The 18,944-nt window shown below is 37.7% G+C and overlaps 1 protein-coding gene across 1 annotated transcript; it reads right to left on the reverse strand.

Moving 5' to 3' along the window:
• Positions 1-17,272: 17,272 nt before the first annotated feature.
• Positions 17,273-18,557, reverse strand: LOC132133112 (fin bud initiation factor-like). The gene has a single exon (XM_059545833.1). The coding sequence runs from the start codon at positions 18,514-18,516 to the stop codon at positions 17,812-17,814; it is 705 nt and encodes a 234-aa protein (XP_059401816.1). The 5' UTR covers positions 18,517-18,557; the 3' UTR covers positions 17,273-17,811.
• Positions 18,558-18,944: the final 387 nt, after the last annotated feature.

Here is an 18,944-nt window from a genome sequence, read left to right on the forward strand (position 1 = left end):
AGAGACGATAAGTACAAATATATACCGTACAGAAAAAAAAGAATAATGGAGTTGGAAAAAGGCTTATCCCTTTGTGTCAGTATTGTGTTGAACCACCTTTTGCTATAAAATTTCAGCCTTTAGCCTTTTTGTCTCGACCGCTGTAACTTTGCAAATCTAGAAGTTGTGATATTTGCTCACTCTTCTTTGTAGAACAGCTCAGTTCAATCTGATGGTGAGTGTTTGTGGACTGCAGTCTTCATGTCATTCCTCAGATTTTTTTCCAAAGAGGCCATGTTCACCTTTTTCTCCTTCAAGCATTGTGTGTTCAGTTCTGCTCTGTGCTTTGGGTCATTGTCATGTTGGAAGGTAAAGCATATTCCCATCGGCAGCTTTCTTACAGAGGTCAGCAGATTTTTCTCAAGAATTCTGTTCTCGGAATTGTATTTTGCCCCATCCATGTTTCCTTCTATCCTAACACGCGCTCCAGTCCCTGAGCAGAGAAACAGCCCATAACAGGACATTACCAGCTCCATGCTTTACAGGAGGAGTGCTGTTATTTGGATGCTGAGCTGTACCTTCCACTTCTTAATAATAGACTTCACTGTGCTTCAAGGCATTGATAAAGCCTTTGAAATGTTTTGTGCATCTTTTGACAGTGTCTTGCCACCCAGAGTTGATTGTTTGCTTCAGTTGCACTACCAAGGACTGAAATGCTTCAGGAAAGCTCTTTTCATGCTGAGCTGGTCAAACTGAGCACAGATGATCACAGCTGAAAGTCAAATGTATTTGTGTGCCATTGAGAAGGTGATTATCTACACCTGATTGAGTTTACAGGTCATTTTCGGGAGGGGGTAATACATTTCTTCTCAATGATTTTGTTTATTTCTTTTTTTTCTTACATGTTGGTGTTATATCTTTAAGTTGGATGTTGGACTGAGTAAATACAGCTGGTTAAAACAAATCTTCTAAACCCACTGTGTATATACTGTATATATATTTAAAAAAAAAAAAATTCAAGCCTAGATTTATTTTGAATCACAGATTTTCAATATCATCCAGGACTTTTGAACCTCTATATTTATTTTAATATAATAATGAAACTGTTTATTTTACTTCTAGATATAGTGAATATATTTAAGAAGCATTTTAAAGAATTGCCATTTAATGTCAAATGCAGAAATGTTAATTCATGCATTTATGACCTCAAGGTTAGATTATTGTAATGCTTTATTGGGTGGTTGTTCTGCACGCTTAGTAAACAAACTACAGCTAGTCCAAAATGCAGCAGCAAGAGTTCTTACTAGAACCAGGAAGTATGACCATATTAGCCCGGTCCTGTCAACACTGCACTGGCTCCCTATCAAGCATCGCATAGATTTTAAAATATTGCTTATTACTTATAAAGCCCTGAATGGTTTAGCACCTCAGTATTTGAATGAGCTCCTTTTACATTATAATCCTTTACGTCCGCTACGTTCTCAAAACTCAGGCAATTTGATAATACCTAGAATATCAAAATCAACTGCGGGCGGCAGATCCTTTTCCTATTTGGCGCCTAAACTCTGGAATAACCTACCTAACATTGTTCGGGAGGCAGACACACTCTTGCAGTTTAAATCTAGATTAAAGACCCATCTCTTTAACCTGGCATACACATAACATACTAATATGCTTTTATTATCCAAATCCGTTAAAGGATTTTTAAGCTGCATTAATTAGGTAAACCGGAACCGGGAACACTTCCCATAACCCCCGATGTACTTGCTACATCATTAGAAGAATGGCATCTACGCTAATATTTGTCTGTTTCTCTCTTGTTCCGAGGTCACCGTGGCCACCAGATCCAGTCTGTGTCCAGATCAGAGGGTCACTGCAGTCACCCGGATCCAGTACGTATCCAGACCAGATGGTGGATCAGCACCTAGAAAGGACCTCTACATCCCTGAAAGACAGCGGAGACCAGGACAACTAGAGCCCCAGATACAGATCCCCTATAAAGACCTTGTCTCAGATGACCACCAGGACAAGACCACAGGAAACAGATGATTCTTCTGCACAATCTGACTTTGCTGCAGCCTGGAATTGAACTACTGGTTTCGTCTGGTCAGAGGAGAACTGGCCCCCCAACTGAGCCTGGTTTCTCCCAAGGTTTTTTTCTCCATTCTGTCACCGAAGGAGTTTCGGTTCCTTGCCGCTGTCGCCTCTGGCTTGCTTAGTTGTGGTCACTTCATCTACAGCGATATCGTTGACTTGATTGCAAATAAATGCACAGACACTATTTAATTGAAAGGGGATGACATCACTGAATCCAATGATGAACTGCCTTTAACTGTCATTTTGCATTATTGACACTGTTTTCCTAATGTATGTTGTTCAGTTGCTTTGACGCAATGTATTTTGTTTAAAGCGCTATATAAATAAAGGTGACTTTGACTTTGACTTTAAATGCTTCATACTAACCAGTACACACTCTTTATTCTAGTTAGTGCATGAATAAACTGTGGAAAATGTCGTCTGAGAAATTAATTTTAAACATTCAGATTTTCTAAATCAACTATCCTTTATCCATTTTTGCACTAGAAACATCACTAAATGACTATACTATTTAGGAAAATCAGAACAATTTAGGAGATTTCCATTGATTCAGTGACAGATTTGTGAGGTGTTTTTTCAGGTCAGGATGTGAATATTTGTTTCAGTAAAACACAAGCACGCTTTGCTAACACAGCGTCTCACTTTCTCTGTACGCTGAATCTGAAACAGTAATAAGAGATGATCCACATCCATGTGTTTGCACAGATGTCTGACAATCTAACTTGGTACGAATGTTAGAAACTCTTAGTTCAGCAGTTTTCTGGAGCTTTCCACAAACAGGGTACAAAATACTGTTCTTTTTTGTTGTCTTTTCCAACAAAAATGAGTAAAAGGTTTTTGATTGTGACCCATGTCATCTTAAACTAAACGATATTTGAGGAATGTTTTATTCTTCTTTTTTTCACAGCCATTAGTCTAACTTAGCTCTCAGTCTACTTTAGCTTACCTTGTTTAATAGTTGTGTGCTTTGTTATTAAAACTGATTGTGTGCTCGCTGTGACCTGTTTTTGTCCAATCACTGTTAATAACTTGAAATGTGAAAAAAAAGTGAAATCTCATTAAAGTGTTTGTTTATTCATTGCCTCTGGTTTCTGATTGTTCTCTGTTTTTCCACTCATCTTGTGAAGAAAATATGAGCCCTGCTTACCAATGCAAAAAAAAAAAAATATATCTGGGTGGTTACTAGGGTGTTGCCAGATGGTTACTTGGGTACTCTTAGTGGCTGCTTAGGTGTTGCTCACAGGGGCAAAACAGCCCATTCTTAAGCTTCAGGTCTCTACCTGCATATTTTTAAAATCATACAGTACTTATTACAGAAATAACATACTTAAAACAAAGTGCAAAATGTGAATGCAGTGTTTTCAGACACTTCATTTTATGTTAATTGCAGTTAATTTCTGTTCAGCTTTATTTTAGAGTGTTTTTATAAATACTGCTAAACTGTTGCTGTCGAATGCATTAACAGTCATTAATGGTAAAATAAAAAATAAAATGGATGAAATAAAAACACCTAATAATGTATGTGTGTATGTGTGTGTGTGTGTGTGTGTGTGTGTATATATATATATATATATATATATATATATATATATATATATATATATATATATATATAAATATATATACTGTATATATTTATAGACTGAGGAATTTCACACATTAAGACATTTTCTCCAGTGAGCAGTGCTGCTCATAAGATTGCAATTATGCATTTAACATCACATACAAAAAAAAAAAAAAGAATAAAAAGTTTCATTATCCATAACCAGCATAATGAAGCTACAGTGGTTGTGGTTTGAAGCTGGTGTGCAGAACAGCTGGAGGCTGGATCAGAAAGAGCCGGATGGGGAAGTCTTGTGTTTGGACTGGGGTCCCACCGGGGGAAAAGGGTCTCTGAGGTGAGGCACACAAAGGAAGAAGGCGATCAGGATCAAATCTCTCTCAGTATGCCAGACTTCAGACCGCTCTCTCTTTTTCAACTCTTTAATGATATACTTCCCCAAAGGAAAGAAATATTACAAATGAGATTTCTTTAAGATCGTATTTGCTTCTGAGATCTTTGCTGAGAATGAAAACCAGTAACCAGAAGAAATCTCCACAATGTCTCAAACTGTGCTCAAATTTGACCACAGTCAGCTAGATCTCAATATGAACCCAAACACTTCTTCTCTTGTAGTTCTTTATATTAAGCTGTCTGGGATTTCTCTCCAGCAGAAACTCGGGGTATATAAAACATTCAATCCCTATCAAAACACTATCAAAATTACCAGAGTAACTTCAGCACTCAGCACTAAAAACTACGCAGATGCATTGTTTATATGATAATGACTGATGAAGATTATGAAAGAAAAAGAAACACACTTAACAGTTTAGCTAGAAATGGCCGAAGCGGTTCTGTGTTGACACAGTGTGTGTAGTAGGTGTGGGGGTGCTATGATGAACACCAGCTGCTGTTTGTTTACTGAGGGCAGATTCCAGGAAGACACACTCACACACCGGCTTTGGGAGCTAACGATAGTTACTAAATACTAAAGCTAACCCTCACAAAAACCCGCTGACATCTTTAGATTTATAGTAGAACAAGATTTGGCTGATGTGTGAGCATTTCAAACAGTGAAAACCACATCAGTTGTATATTTTCAACGTTTCACCATTTTGAGCCCATTTTTAGCCCCCACAAGTATACAGTAAAGCAAAATCTATACACACAATATTAATTATTACATGCACAAAGTGAGTGAGATCGTTTAAAACCAAAGGGTGTAGCCAGACAAATTATAAATTGTAATGTTAATTGTAAAAGTAAATTTTTTAACGTAACAACTACAAACAAAATAATCTTTTAAGAACCAAACCATGGCTTTACGGAAAACTTGACATGAACAAACTTTGAAAAAAACTTTCATGAACTTAATAAACTTGTTGTAGGAAACAGTCAGTGTTAAACAGCAGAAAAGGGAAATACTTCATGAGGGTATTTATACAAAAATAGTGAGCTCAACTAGAAACCCCTGGGCTGAATTTAAAAAGCAATTCATTGAACAAGTTGTTACATTTTGTTGGTATTAATGTGTAAGACCCATAATGATCTACCCATGAAACCAAACTTCAGGAAGTTGCACAAAATAGATACCATGCAACAAAGCAATACATCTAATCTGGAGAAAAGTTCTCCAAGAAAAGCAAATGACACCACCTTTCCTAAACTCCTCTCCTTGTTCATTTATGACCCACTCTCCCCTCACACTCTTCTCCCCCAACTCTTACCATGTAGATTAGCAAAATAGTCTGGTGATGCAGGACTGTGCACGACTGCTCCTCCCAGTCCAGGAGGGGCCTTTAATGTTGAACAACGATAATGTCATACAAAGCTACTGACAATCATATTTTTTTAACTAGATCCCAGTTCCTGCGGTGGAAACACACACTAGAACTCTCACATGCTGCTGTGTGTTTCTCTGCCGACAGATATGCATTTCTTTTTATTTTCAAATGTGTAATTGTTTATAGTTAGTTATTTGTGCTACTACATGTGCACATAGACTAGTTACATTTATTCTTTAAATAACATGATTGCTTTGCTGTAAGTGTTGTTTGAAATACAAAGTATGTAAAAGGTTTTTTTTACAATTTAAAAGGTTAGATGCAAAAGCATTGAATTTCCATGTGGCATTGCATTATCTCTTCTGAATTGGCTTCTAATTGTTTAATTTTGTACATTTTTACCTGACAAATAAAATGTTATGTTTGATTTGATTTGATTTTTTTCATTAACTAGTAAATCATGTGGAGGCTGATGCTACCTCAAAGACTGATGTTACAACACTGTTGGATTCCATCGTTGGGCCAGTTGGGTGGACCTTGCATTTGTGTCATATTAATACCTTCACAGACATACTACATCCAACATGTTGGCATTACTCTTTGAACTACATGTCTTCCAACCAATAACTCAGTCTTGTGCATCTTTTTTAATCTGATGACTCAACATTTGTGGTTTTATGGGATAGTTGTCCACTGTTTACTCACTTCTGAATATGAGGTATTGTTCCTAATGTATTTTGAATGCAGGGTTCATTATCTTATGCAAGGTTCACACTGCACAATTTTCAAAGCCATCTGCTCTTCTCACATTGACTGTGAGTTCCATCTAGTTTCGGTTGTGTGCACACTACACAACGGATCAGTCATGTCATGTCACCTTTATTTGTATAGCGCTTTATACAATTCTAATTATGTCAAAGCAGCTTTGAAGTGTCAAACAGGAAAATAGTTTGTCAATAATGCATGAGAACAAAAACAAAGAGTAATTTTTTTCAGCTAAAGTCAGTTCATTGATGATTCAGTGATGTCGTCATCATCCAGTTCAGCTCTCTTCCGATAGTGTCTGTGCAATCAGTCAAGCGTCCCCAATGAAGCAAGCCAGAAGCGATGGTGGCAAGGAACCAAAGCTCCATCGGTGACAGAAATTGAGAGAAACCACTGAAGAAACCAGACTCAGTCAGAGGGCCAGTTCTCCTCTGGTCAGACGAAACCAGCATGGAGTAGTTTAATTAAAGGTGCAACACAGGTTAGTCTGTGCAGAGGAGTTGTCTGGTTCCCATGGTCTTGTCTAGTTGACGAGGTCTTCGCAGAGGATCTTTCTCTGAGGTGCGTCTAGTTGATATGGTCTGACATTTAGGGCTGTAGAGGTAATCTCTTCTGTTTATATGGTCGTACTTTCTGGTTCTAGTAAGAACTCTAGCTGCTGAATTTTGGACCAGCTGGAGTTTTGTTTATCGGGTGGCTGTCCGCAGAGCAACAACCAAATAAATCATTATACCATCCAGGTGTTAAACATCCAAAAATAATTATTTTTATTAAAATCACTGGACTATAAAAAGCTTGCCACAATGCTGCAAGGAGAGATCGGGGTGCTCCATCTGGAGAGTAGGAGGGGTACCATTATGAGCAGTAACACCACCTACTCTGGCAAGTTTTACACATTTAATCTAGTAGTCATATGACCTCTATAGATCATGTGACTGTTCTGGATATATTGGCCAGAGTTACTTTTTACAACTGATGAAGGTGTTTGGATAGACAAACACTTGTTAATTTACATCTTGTTAAGCTTTTTATAGTCCAATGATTTTAATAAAAATGTAATTTTTGGAACCACCCAATACATCATTACAATAATCTAACCTTGAGGTCATGAACACAAGAATTAACGTTTCTGCATTTGACCGTGAGAGCATAGTTAGCAATTTATATATATTTTTAAGTTGGAAAAATGTGGTTTTACAAATGCTAGAAACATGGTTTTCAAAGGAAAGATTGCTATCAAATAGCACACCTAGGTTCCTAACTGATGACGAAGAATTGACAGAGCAGCCATCAAGTCTTAGACAGTGTTTTAGGTTATTACATGCGGAGGTTTTTGACCCAATAACTAAAACCTCTTTAAGGCAGCTCTCTGTGCTCACTATACCACAGTGTCAAACTGTTTGACTTAATCTTCCTTAAGCGTAAAGGAGCAATCGTACAAACTCGATTCCAAAAAAGTTGGAACACTGTACAAATTGTGAGTAAAAAAGGAATGGAATAATTTAGAAATCTCATAAACTTATATTTTATTCACAATGGAATACAAATAACATATCAAATGTGGAAAGTGAGACAACTTTTTTGTAATCGGGTTTGTATAAATGCTGATCCCAATGCATCTTTTTAATTATCAGCATGGATATTAAACACAGGGGATTTATCATTAAAGATCACGTTTTTCATGCTTTTTTGAAGCTTTGATTGTGTTTACAGTGTGCAATATAACGTGTTCATGTTTCGTGTGTAAAAAAACACAGTATTTTTCACACAATCCTTTTCCTATTTGGCGCCTAAACTCTGGAATAACCTACCTAACATTGTTCGGGAGGCAGACACACTCTTGCAGTTTAAATCTAGATTAAAGACCCATCTCTTTAACCTGGCATACACATAACATACTAATATGCTTTTATTATCCAAATCTGTTAAAGGATTTTTAGGCTGCATTAATTAGGTAAACCGGAAAAAATTCCTATAACACCCTATGTACTTGCTACATCATTAGAAGAATGGCATCTACGCTAATATTTGTCTGTTTCTCTCTTGTTCCGAGGTCACCATGGCCACCAGATCCAGTTTGTGTCCAGATCAGAGGGTCACTGCAGTCACCCGGATCCAGTACGAATCCAGACCAGATGCTGGATCAGCACCTAGAAAGGACCTCTACATCCCTGAAAGACAGCGGAGACCAGGACAACTAGAGCCCCAGATACAGATCCCCTGTAAAGACCTTGTCTCAGAGGAGCACCAGGACAAGACCACAGGAAACAGATGATTCTTCTGCACAATCTGACTTTGCTGCAGCCTGGAATTGAACTACTGGTTTCGTCTGGTCAGAGGAGAACTGGCCCCCCCAACTGAGCCTGGTTTCTCCCAAGGTTTTTTTCTCCATTCTGTCACTGATGGAGTTTCGGTTCCTTGCCGCTGTCGCCTCTGGCTTGCTTAGCTGGGGACACTTCATCTACAGCGATATCGTTGACTTGATTGCAAATAAATGCACAGACACTATTTAACTGAACAGAGATGACATAACTGAATCCAATGATGAACTGCCTTTAACAATAATTTTTGCATTATTGACACTGTTTTCCTAATGAATGTTGTTCAGTTGCTTTGACGCAATGTATTGTGTTTAAAGCACTATATAAATAAAGGTGACTTTGACTTTGACACAATGCACCTATCTGTATACCGCTGTTTTCACTGTCATAAAAACGGCTGATGACTTCCTTGATCTATGAAGTCCCTCCTTCAGAAATACGTAACGAGTTCCAATTGTGCCAGCGGTTCCTGCTCTGCTCTCCTGGAAACGCAATTGGACTAGTTTTGAGAAGCAAGTGGGCAGGATTTGTTTTGAAATCCTGGCAATGCTGATCTGAACGCACGTGCTGGAGATGTACTTATAATCACAGGAGCGTTTTTCCTGACGAGATGTGCATGAAAATCGCATTCGTTTTTTTTGCAAAGCCCTAACATCTAGTTAACAAAACTAAGCAGCGTTGCCCTTTGTGTAATAAGTTACAGAAACTGTTAAATGCACCAACTTAAATAATAAAATACACTTACCGGTTGTGGTCCATAAACCGCGCCTTCTCCAGACAAAGAGGGAACTGCTCCATCTTTCAGTAACCATTAATCTCTAAGTACAGCGTCCCTGGGAAGCCCAAACAAAGGTGATTGGACTAAGAGATGAAAATAACAGCGTTTCATGAAATGGCGATAAACACAAACGCAACTCTTCCTCTTCTCCGTCGGAGTGCAACAAGGCCCCGCCCCCTTTTTTTGTGTATTCATGTGGGCAGAGGTTAGTCAAAAAACTGTTTTAGTGTCGTCATTACTGCAGGAACTAGAGGGATGTAGTCCAAACGGGTCAGTTTTTTGTAGGTGAATTCTGTTAAATATAATATCTCACTTGGCATTGAACTTTGAGCTTTAGAATTTTACAGATTTTATTTATACTCTAACAACAACATTAAACACTAACTAAACTTTAAAACATGGGATCACGAAGAACGGGACCTTTAACACTTGTTTCTCTGGATAATGTTATATGAAGCACCATTACTTCGAATAAATACTACAAATTATACTTGAAACCAGAGTTCTGAGAAATACTGAAAATATTACTATAAATTGTTGCAACACCTCCCCCTTTACCTTATGGATGCGGCTCAAGTTTATAACAGTAATCTTGGGGGGTAGACTCATTTAAAATAATGTAATAATCTGTTTTTAGCCAGGTTTCTGTCAAACAGAGCACATCTTAGTTATGATATGTGATCATATCATTTACTAAAAGTGCTTTTGTAGAAAGGGATCTGATATTCACTAAGCCAAGCTTTATCATTTGTTTATCTGTATTATATCTGTTTTAACAGTAATTATATTGTTACCCTTAAATTGTTTTGGATCTTTTTGTATTTTCTGGTTCGGGGGTCACAATCAAGTCCTACAGATCAACTTTTTGAGCAATGTTACCGTCAACAGACAACCAGGTGAGACACAGGGCCCACGACCAATCTAAAGCTTCCAGACAGAGAAATTTGTTGCCTATTCTCAAACGGAAAGTGCTCAAGCAACATCACTTGGCAACATTGCCCCATGTATCATTACATTACACTATTATCTCTGTCCCGTTGGCAGAACAGTGCAATCGATCACTGTAATTTAATTTGATCCTTTGGGCTGCCAACTGTTTACTTCTGCCTGCGGGTGTCGCTGTTGGACAGTGTTTTCTCTACTTCCTGTTGGCCTTCTGTAGCAAATCGTAGCTCCGTGTAGCTGTTTTTATTTTATTTTTTCTCTAGAATCTTTATCTTACTATCACTCTCTGTTTTTTAAAGTGGTAAAATATAACTTAATTCACACCATATTTCTGATATTATCGATCAATCTTATCAGATTAACTTTGATCGTTCACTTTTATTTTATATCCGTGAGTGCAGTACACCTGCAAAGCGTTAGCACTCGTTAGCTTGTCATTAGCGTTTTCATTTGAACCTATCGCTGTTTTTCTTTTCTCCTGTCCTCTCTCTCGCTCCAGTTTTTCACAAATTCATCAAACAACCGCAGTAAGAATATCTCATCAAGCACGGTGAGTAATGGCTTCTCCTGTTATTGTTATTTGCACCTCTTGCCACATGTACAGTTTATCTATCTCTGTCGCTGATGAGGGATTCACATGTGATAAATGCAGGGAAATAGTTAGGCTGACAGAGAAGATTTCAGAATTAGAGACACACATCCAAACTTTAATTGAGGACAGTAAGAATGTTAGGGCTCTAGATACGACTTTGGATGCGTCTAGCTCAGGGATTCCTGTACATTGTTTGGTTCCGGCAACATAGCCCCTGCAGCAGGGCAACTGGGTGACGGTGAGGCAGCGTAGTCGTGGGTCAAAACACCGCTCTTCTGTTCCGATCAAAACATTAAACAGGTTCTCCCCACTCAGTGATGAACCCACTGAGAAACCTGATGAAAGTGCTCTAGTTATTGGTGATTCTATTGTACGGAACGTGAATATAGAGACACCAGCCACCATAGTCAAATGTTTACCGGGAGCCATAGCGCCTGACATCTTGGCAAATTTAAAAGTGCTGGCTAATGCTAAACGTAAATACAGTAAGATTGTTATTCATGCCGGCGCTAATGATTTTCGACTTCGCCAGTCGGAGATCATTAAAAATAACATTAAAGAGGTGTGTCAACTTGCAAGCACGATGTCAGACACTGTAATATGCCCTGGTCCCCTCCCTGCTTACCGTGGTGATGAGATGCATAGCAGATTGTCATCACTCAATGGCTGGATGTCTAAGTGGTGCCCACAGAATAACATAGGTTTCATAGACAATTGGACGAGCTTTTGGGGCAGACCTGACCTGTTTAAAAGAGATGGTCTTCATCCCTCCTGGGGTGGCGCCACTCTTCTCTTTAGAAATATGGCAAATAGTCTTAGTGTTTATACTTGACTAACTGGGGCCCAGGTCAGGAAGCAGACAGACTGGCTAAACCGACCGTCTGCTAGCTGCCTCCCGTCACAGAGGTCAGTTAATTCTCAGCACATAGAGACTTTTTCACCTAGATATCTCACTATAGAGACTGTGTCTGTTCCCCGAACTAGAAAATACAAAAAATGTCCAAACCAAGTTAAGATTATCAATTTACTTGAGGTTCAAAAAAATAAAAAACAGATGCAATATGGATAAACAAATGATAAAGCTTGGCTTATTGAATATCAGATCCCTTTCTACGAAAACACTTTTTGTAAATAATAAGATCACTGATCATAATATAGATGTACTATGTTTGACAGAAACCTGGCTAAAACCTGATGATTACATTATTTTTAATGAGTCCACCCCCCAAGATCACTGTTATAAACATGAGCCGCGTCTAAAAGGCAAAGGTGGAGATGTTGCTTCAATTTATAACAACGTTTTCAGGATTTCTCAGAGGGCAGGCTTCAAGTATAACTCGTTTGAAGTAATGGTGCTTCATATAACATTATCCAGAGAAACAAATGTTAATGATAAATCCCCTGTTATGTTTGTACTGGCTACTGTATACATGCCACCAGGGCACCATACAGACTTTATTAAAGAGTTTGGTGATTTTACATCCGAGTTAATTCTGGCTGCAGATAAAGTTTTAATAGTTGGTGATTTTAATATCCATGTTGATAATGAAAAAGATGCATTGTGATCAGCATTTATAGACATTCTGAACTCTATTGGTGTTAGACAACACGTTTCAGGACCTACTCATTTTCGAAATCATACTCTAGATTTAATACTGTCACATGGAATTGATGTTGATGGTGTTGAAATTATTCAGCCAAGTGATGATATCTCAGATCATTATTTAGTTCTGTGCAAACTTCATATAGCCAAAATTGTAAATTCTACTTCTTGTTACAAGTATGGAAGAACTATCACTTCTACCACAAAATACTGCTTTTTAAGTTATCTTCCTGATGTAACCAAATTCCTTAGCATATCCTAAACCTCAGAACAACTTGATGATGTAACAGAAACTATGGACTCCCTCTTTTCTAGCACTTTAAATAAAGTTGCTCCTTTACGCTTAAGGAAGGTTAAGGAAAACAGTTTGATACCATGGTATAATGAGCATACTCGCACCCTAAAGAGAGCAGCCCGAAAAATGGAGCGCAGCTGGAGGAAAACAAAACTAGAGGTATTTCGTATTGTTTGGCGGGAAAGTAACATATCCTACAGAAAAGCATTAAAAACTGCTAGATCCGATTACTTTTCTTCTCTTTTAGAAGAAAACAAACATAACCCCAGGTATTTATTCAATACAGTGGCTAAATTAATGAAAAATAAAGCCTCAACAAGTGTTGACATTTCCCAACACCACAGCAGTAATGACTTTATGAACTACTTTACTTTTAATATCAAATGTATTAGAGATAAAATTGCAACCATTCAGCCGTCAGCTACAGTATCACATCAGACAGTGCACTATAGACCCCCTGAGGAACAGTTCCACTGATTCTCTACCATAGGAGAGGAAGAATTGTATAAATTTGTTAAATCATCTAAACCAACAACATGTATGTTAGACCCTATACCATCTAAGCTCCTAAAAGAGGTGCTTCCAGAAGTCATAGATCCTCTTCTGACTATTATTATTTCCTCATTGTCATTAGGATATGTCCCCAAAACCTTCAAACTGGCTGTTATTAAGCCTCTCATCAAAAACCACAACTTGACCCCAAAGAACTAGTTAATTATAGACCAATCTCGAATCTCCATTTTCTGTCCAAGATACTAGAAAAGGTGGTATCCTCACAAGTATATTCCTTCTTAGAGAAAAATGGTATATGTGAGGATTTCCAGTCAGGATTTAGACCGTATCATAGTACTGAGACTGCTCTCCTTAGAGTTACAAATGATCTGCTCTTATCATCTGATCGTGGGTGTATCTCTCTATTAGTTTTATTGGATCTTAGTGCTGCGTTTGACACAATTGACCACAACATTCTTTTGCATAGACTTGAATATATATATAGACTTTGTTGGCATCAGTGGAAGTGCATTAGCATGGTTTAAATCGTACTTATATGACCGCCATCAGTTCGTAGCAGTGAATGAAGATGTATCCTATCTATCACAAGTGCAGTATGGAGTACCTCAAGGCTCAGTACTAGGGCCGCTACTCTTCACGCTTTATATGTTACCCTTGGGAGATATCATCAGGAAACATGGTGTTAGCTTTCACTGTTATGCTGATGATACTCAGCACACCAATTTGAAAAACTAATGGATTGCATAGTCGATATAAAAAACTGAATGACGAGTAATTTCTTACTGCTAAATTCTGAAGGTGTTAATTATAGGACCTAAAAACTCCGCTTGTAATAACCTAGAACACTCTCTAAAACTTGATGGTTCCTCTGTCAATTCTTCGTCATCAGTTAGGAACCTAGGTGTTTTATTTGATCGCAATCTTTCCTTAGAAAGCCACGTTTCTAGCATTTGTAAAACTGCATTTTTCCATCTCAAAAATATATCTAAATTACGGCCTATGCTCTCAATGTCAAATGCAGAAATGTTAATCCATGCATTTATGACCTCAAGGTTAGATTATTGTAATGCTTTATTGGGTGGTTGTTCTGCACGCTTAGTAAACAAACTACAGCTAGTCCAAAATGCAGCAGCAAGAGTTCTTACTAGAACCAGGAAGTATGACCATATTAGCCCGGTCCTGTCAACACTGCACTGGCTCCCTATCAAACATCGTATAGATTTTAAAATATTGCTTATTACTTATAAAGCCCTGAATGGTTTAGCACCTCAGTATTTGAATGAGCTCCTTATACATTATAATCCTCTACGTCCGCTACGTTCTCAAAACTCAGGCAATTTGATAATACCTAGAATATCAAAATCAACTGCGGGCGGCAGATCCTTTTCCTATTCCTATATTTCCTAATTTCTCTCTTGTTCCGAGGTCACCGTGGCCACCAGATCCAGTCTGTGTCCAGATCAGGGAGTCACTGCAGTCACCCGGATCCAGTAATTATCCAGACCAGATGGTGGATCAGCACCTAGAAAGGACCTCTACATCCCTGAAAGACAGCGGAGACCAGGACAACTAGAGCCCCAGATACAGATCCCCTGTAAAGACCTTGTCTCAGAGGAGCACCAGGACAAGACCACAGGAAACAGATGATTCTTCTGCACAATCTGACTTTGCTGCAGCCTGGAATTGAACTACTGGTTTCGTCTGGTCAGAGGAGAACTGGCCCCCCCCAACTGAGCCTGGTTTCTCCCAAGGTTTTTTTCTCCATTCTGTCACCGATGGAGTTTCGGTTCCTTGCCGCTGTCGCCTCTGGCTTGCTTAGTTGGGGACAATTCATCTACAGCGATATCATTGACTTGATTGCAAATAAATGCACAGACACTATTTAAACTGAACAGAGATGACATCACTGAATTCAGTGATGAACTGCCTTTAACTATCATTTTTGCATTATTGACACTGTTTTCCTAATGAATGTTGTTCAGTTGCTTTGACGCAATGTATTTTTTTTAAAGCGCTATATAAATAAAGGTGACTTTGACTTTGACATGAACTGTGACATGACTGGAGACATGAAAAGTCTCAGGCTCGACCGAGACAGGAAACCTGGGGCTGGCCGAATGTTTGTCAGAAACTGAGGCAGCCATGACTTGATCAGTGGACCTAGAACTCTTCTGAATTTACCTATACTATATAATATATATAAAAATCACTATAAGCAGTACATCCAAATAGTCAGTATTCCTAAAATTAGGCATAAAATATTAACACGGGAGAGGGTTGTCCTATTTATAAATGACAGGGATTAGCTTGTCTACTTCATGCAATTTCGGATGCAGCTGCTACGCCTGGGAAAGGATCTATGAACAGAAACAAGAGAAAAAGATTATTTTAAGAATTTTCAATTTATTATAAAAAGTACAATTTCAAAGTAAAAGTTGATTAAAATAAATGAAATCAAGAAAAGACGAACAAAACTATTTCCCAGGGAAATGATAGAATTAACCATCGTATCAAGAACAAATATATTTAACATTTTGCTTATAGCTTTTGAATATGATCATTTTGTATAATTGTAATGCACTGATCAATTCATGTGCAGAAATTTTAGCCATATTCATAAAACAATCATAAAATAAGTTCACATTCATCACAAAATAAAACTTTTTCTATCCTCTTACCCTAAACTTACCTCTCACACAAAACTTTCTGCATTTATTTGATTTTCAAAACACTTCATTCTTTATGATTTATAAGCTTATTTCCTCTCGAGGACCAAAAACCAAAAACAAAAATTGTACTGGTATTACTATCCTTGTGTGGACATTATGTATAGGGAATACTAGGGAGTACCCCCCCCCCCTCACACACATACACCTCCAATGCAATTTATAGCAGTTGGCACATGAAAGCTGAGATGAGAATCTGATATCATTTTACTTTAAACCCTAAGGATGTTCACTGGAAATCTAACAAAACTAATACATCAATCAAACTCCAACTATAAGGTTATGGTTGACAGATGTCGCCTCTGGCTTGCTTAGTTGGGGACACTTCATCTACAGCGATATCGTTGACTTGATTGCAAATAAATGCACAGACACTATTTAACTGAACAGAGATGACATCACTGAATTCAGTGATGAACTGCCTTTAACTGTCATTTTGCATTATTGACACTGTTTTCCTAATGAATGTTGTTCAGTTGCTTTGACGCAATGTATTTTGTTTAAAGCGCTATATAAATAAAGGTGACTTGACTTGACTTGATAAAGAAAGCTTCCTTTAGTACCTTACTTAAGATAAACATCAAGAAAAAAATCAAGATTTTTTTTTGCTTTTGTTTATTCCTCTTTTTGTCACAAAACCACTGAAACTGGATCCATATGATATTTTATTGAACAGGCTCAGATCTGGTAACACAAAACCATTAGTAAAGACATTCTTTCCTTGAGCTTTAACCTCCACCAAGAATAAATCTCTGAATGTGAGGAAGAAAAAGAAAACAGTTCCAGTCCAGAGGACTGTGGGTAGAAACATCTATAAGTACTTGATTGTTCTGGTTAGTATTTAAAATGCATCAACAACATGGTGCTTTTGGTACAATATTTAGGCTTATGAGGGAGTGGTTTAGGATATGTTTTATGCTTCCACGTAATTTTGGTCATGAGTAATGACTTATGTTTATGGTTTAACAGTTAAAACATTAACCTTAAAACTGTTCACCAGCAAGTATTCCATCATTCTCGTGGAGTTGGCAGTAGGAATGGTAGATTGTGTTTCTTTGTATATTGCTGCAGTGTTTGATTATTCTTCCACATGGCAGAAAGAGAAAGAGACTTTCTGTTCTAAAGGCACAGGAAATGCCAAATCTCAACCAGCTTGTTTAACCACCACCCTTCCAGCTTCCTCAAACCTCAGTCATCCAAAATAAATGTCAGCAACAGACAGATGAAAATGACCAGCCTACTGAAGAATGATTACAGGAATAACAGATTTTGACATTACAATATATATATATATATATATATATATATATATATATATATATATATATATATATATATATATATATATATATATATATATATAAATTCTGTGTATGGTTTTCAATCTGAAAGAATACCTAAGAAGTGAAACCATTTAAAATGAAGCTTGTTTGTAGTCAGGTTAACTAAATCTTATTAAATCATATTTCTGACTTGAATAAAACGGTTCATTTAAAGGCTGCACCTCATAAAGCATATTTTACGTCATCTATCTATTTATTTATTTATTTATTTTACAGTAAATACAATTTAAATTTATTTCACTGGTGGCTATAGAAATTCTGCAACTACCTATGCGATCAAAAAAGACATACACATTCTTAACATCATGTTTGCATACAGTACATGCTTAGAGACAAAAAAAAAATAAAAAAAATTAGAAATCAATAGACTTATGAACACATAATAAAGCCTCAAAAACATTTTTAAATCTCCATATATATATATAAGAGTGAAGGTACCTTCAGTACTCAAAACCACTAAAAAAGTTTCAAGCTTTGGGAAATTTTGGAGATCCAACGTTTCACAAACTTCAGAATAACAACAATCCAACTCAGACTGTAGTCTGTCCAGAAGGTCTGTGACTCTTAACATTCAGGTAGTCATTTTTAAGCCGGCTTAACCTGGATCCATGGCTCCGAATGATCAGAGAGATGAGTTCATGTTTATCCTTGAGTCCGGAAGAGATGTCCAGCGTTTCCTGTAGAGTGTCCCTCACATTATACATGGGCTTGATGAAGTTACTGGTGAACTCATTCTCCTCTCTTTGCTCGGTATCCTGGTTTTGCTTGAATTTCGTCTCCAGCTCCACAAGAGATTTCTCCACGTTTGTAAAAGCCTCATTGATTTGCACGATCTCCCTCTTCAGGTATTTCCCATAGCTGTCCTCGCCGTCCAGGTCGTAGGAGATGCTCTTCCCGAGGCTCTCCAGAACGCGCGCCGCGTCTTCTATCTGTTGTTTCATGATGATGAAATCCTCTCGTATGATCGAGTCCTGGTCTTCCTCCAGCGGACACGGTCTGCGGTCGATCCATTTAAAGAGCATCTGACATTTCTCGGGGTCTACGTTCTCCTCGTAATCACCGTCCGGGACGAAAAAGTGGTGAAAAGTCCCGTTGGACATTTCAGGGAGCAAAGGTCCATAGTAGACCGCAGCACAGAGCGGCAATACAAACAGACCAAGAGCGAAAGGTAACATGATAGATAGCTTCTGTCCACTTGGAAGGTCTGACTGACCTGACAGGGACGATGTCCACATCTGGAATCCTTCCTATGAGTGTGAGCACTAGAAGAAACGCTCAGGCTGTAATCTGAGTCCCACGCGCTTTTACGCGCTCAAATTACACCGCGCTGCTAGTCTCCACTCATGAGCACAGCCTGAACGCGTTTTTAAACTTGGCTTTTTGCATATCTAGATATCACTTTGAAAAAACTCTGATTATATTATAAGTAACTGATTATTGATCAACAAGTATTATACTGCACAATATAATGATATATGAACCGAATACAAGTACATTAAAAATAGTTTGTTTAACGAATCAACATGAATTTCATCCTGTAAATCATATTTTTAAAAACAATGGCATTGATAAATGGTCAGAAGGTGTTGCACTTTATTCGCACCCTAATAATATAATATAATATAATATAATATAATATAATATAATATAATATAATATAATA

The sequence above is a fragment of the Carassius carassius genome, chromosome 50 (assembly GCF_963082965.1).
Source record: "Carassius carassius chromosome 50, fCarCar2.1, whole genome shotgun sequence".
Classification (NCBI taxonomy): domain Eukaryota; kingdom Metazoa; phylum Chordata; class Actinopteri; order Cypriniformes; family Cyprinidae; genus Carassius; species Carassius carassius.

Bases quoted from the DNA above. Each gene is read 5' to 3' on its own strand.
- LOC132133112 (XM_059545833.1), bottom strand. From the start codon at position 18,516: ATGTGGACATCGTCCCTGTCAGGTCAGTCAGACCTTCCAAGTGGACAG.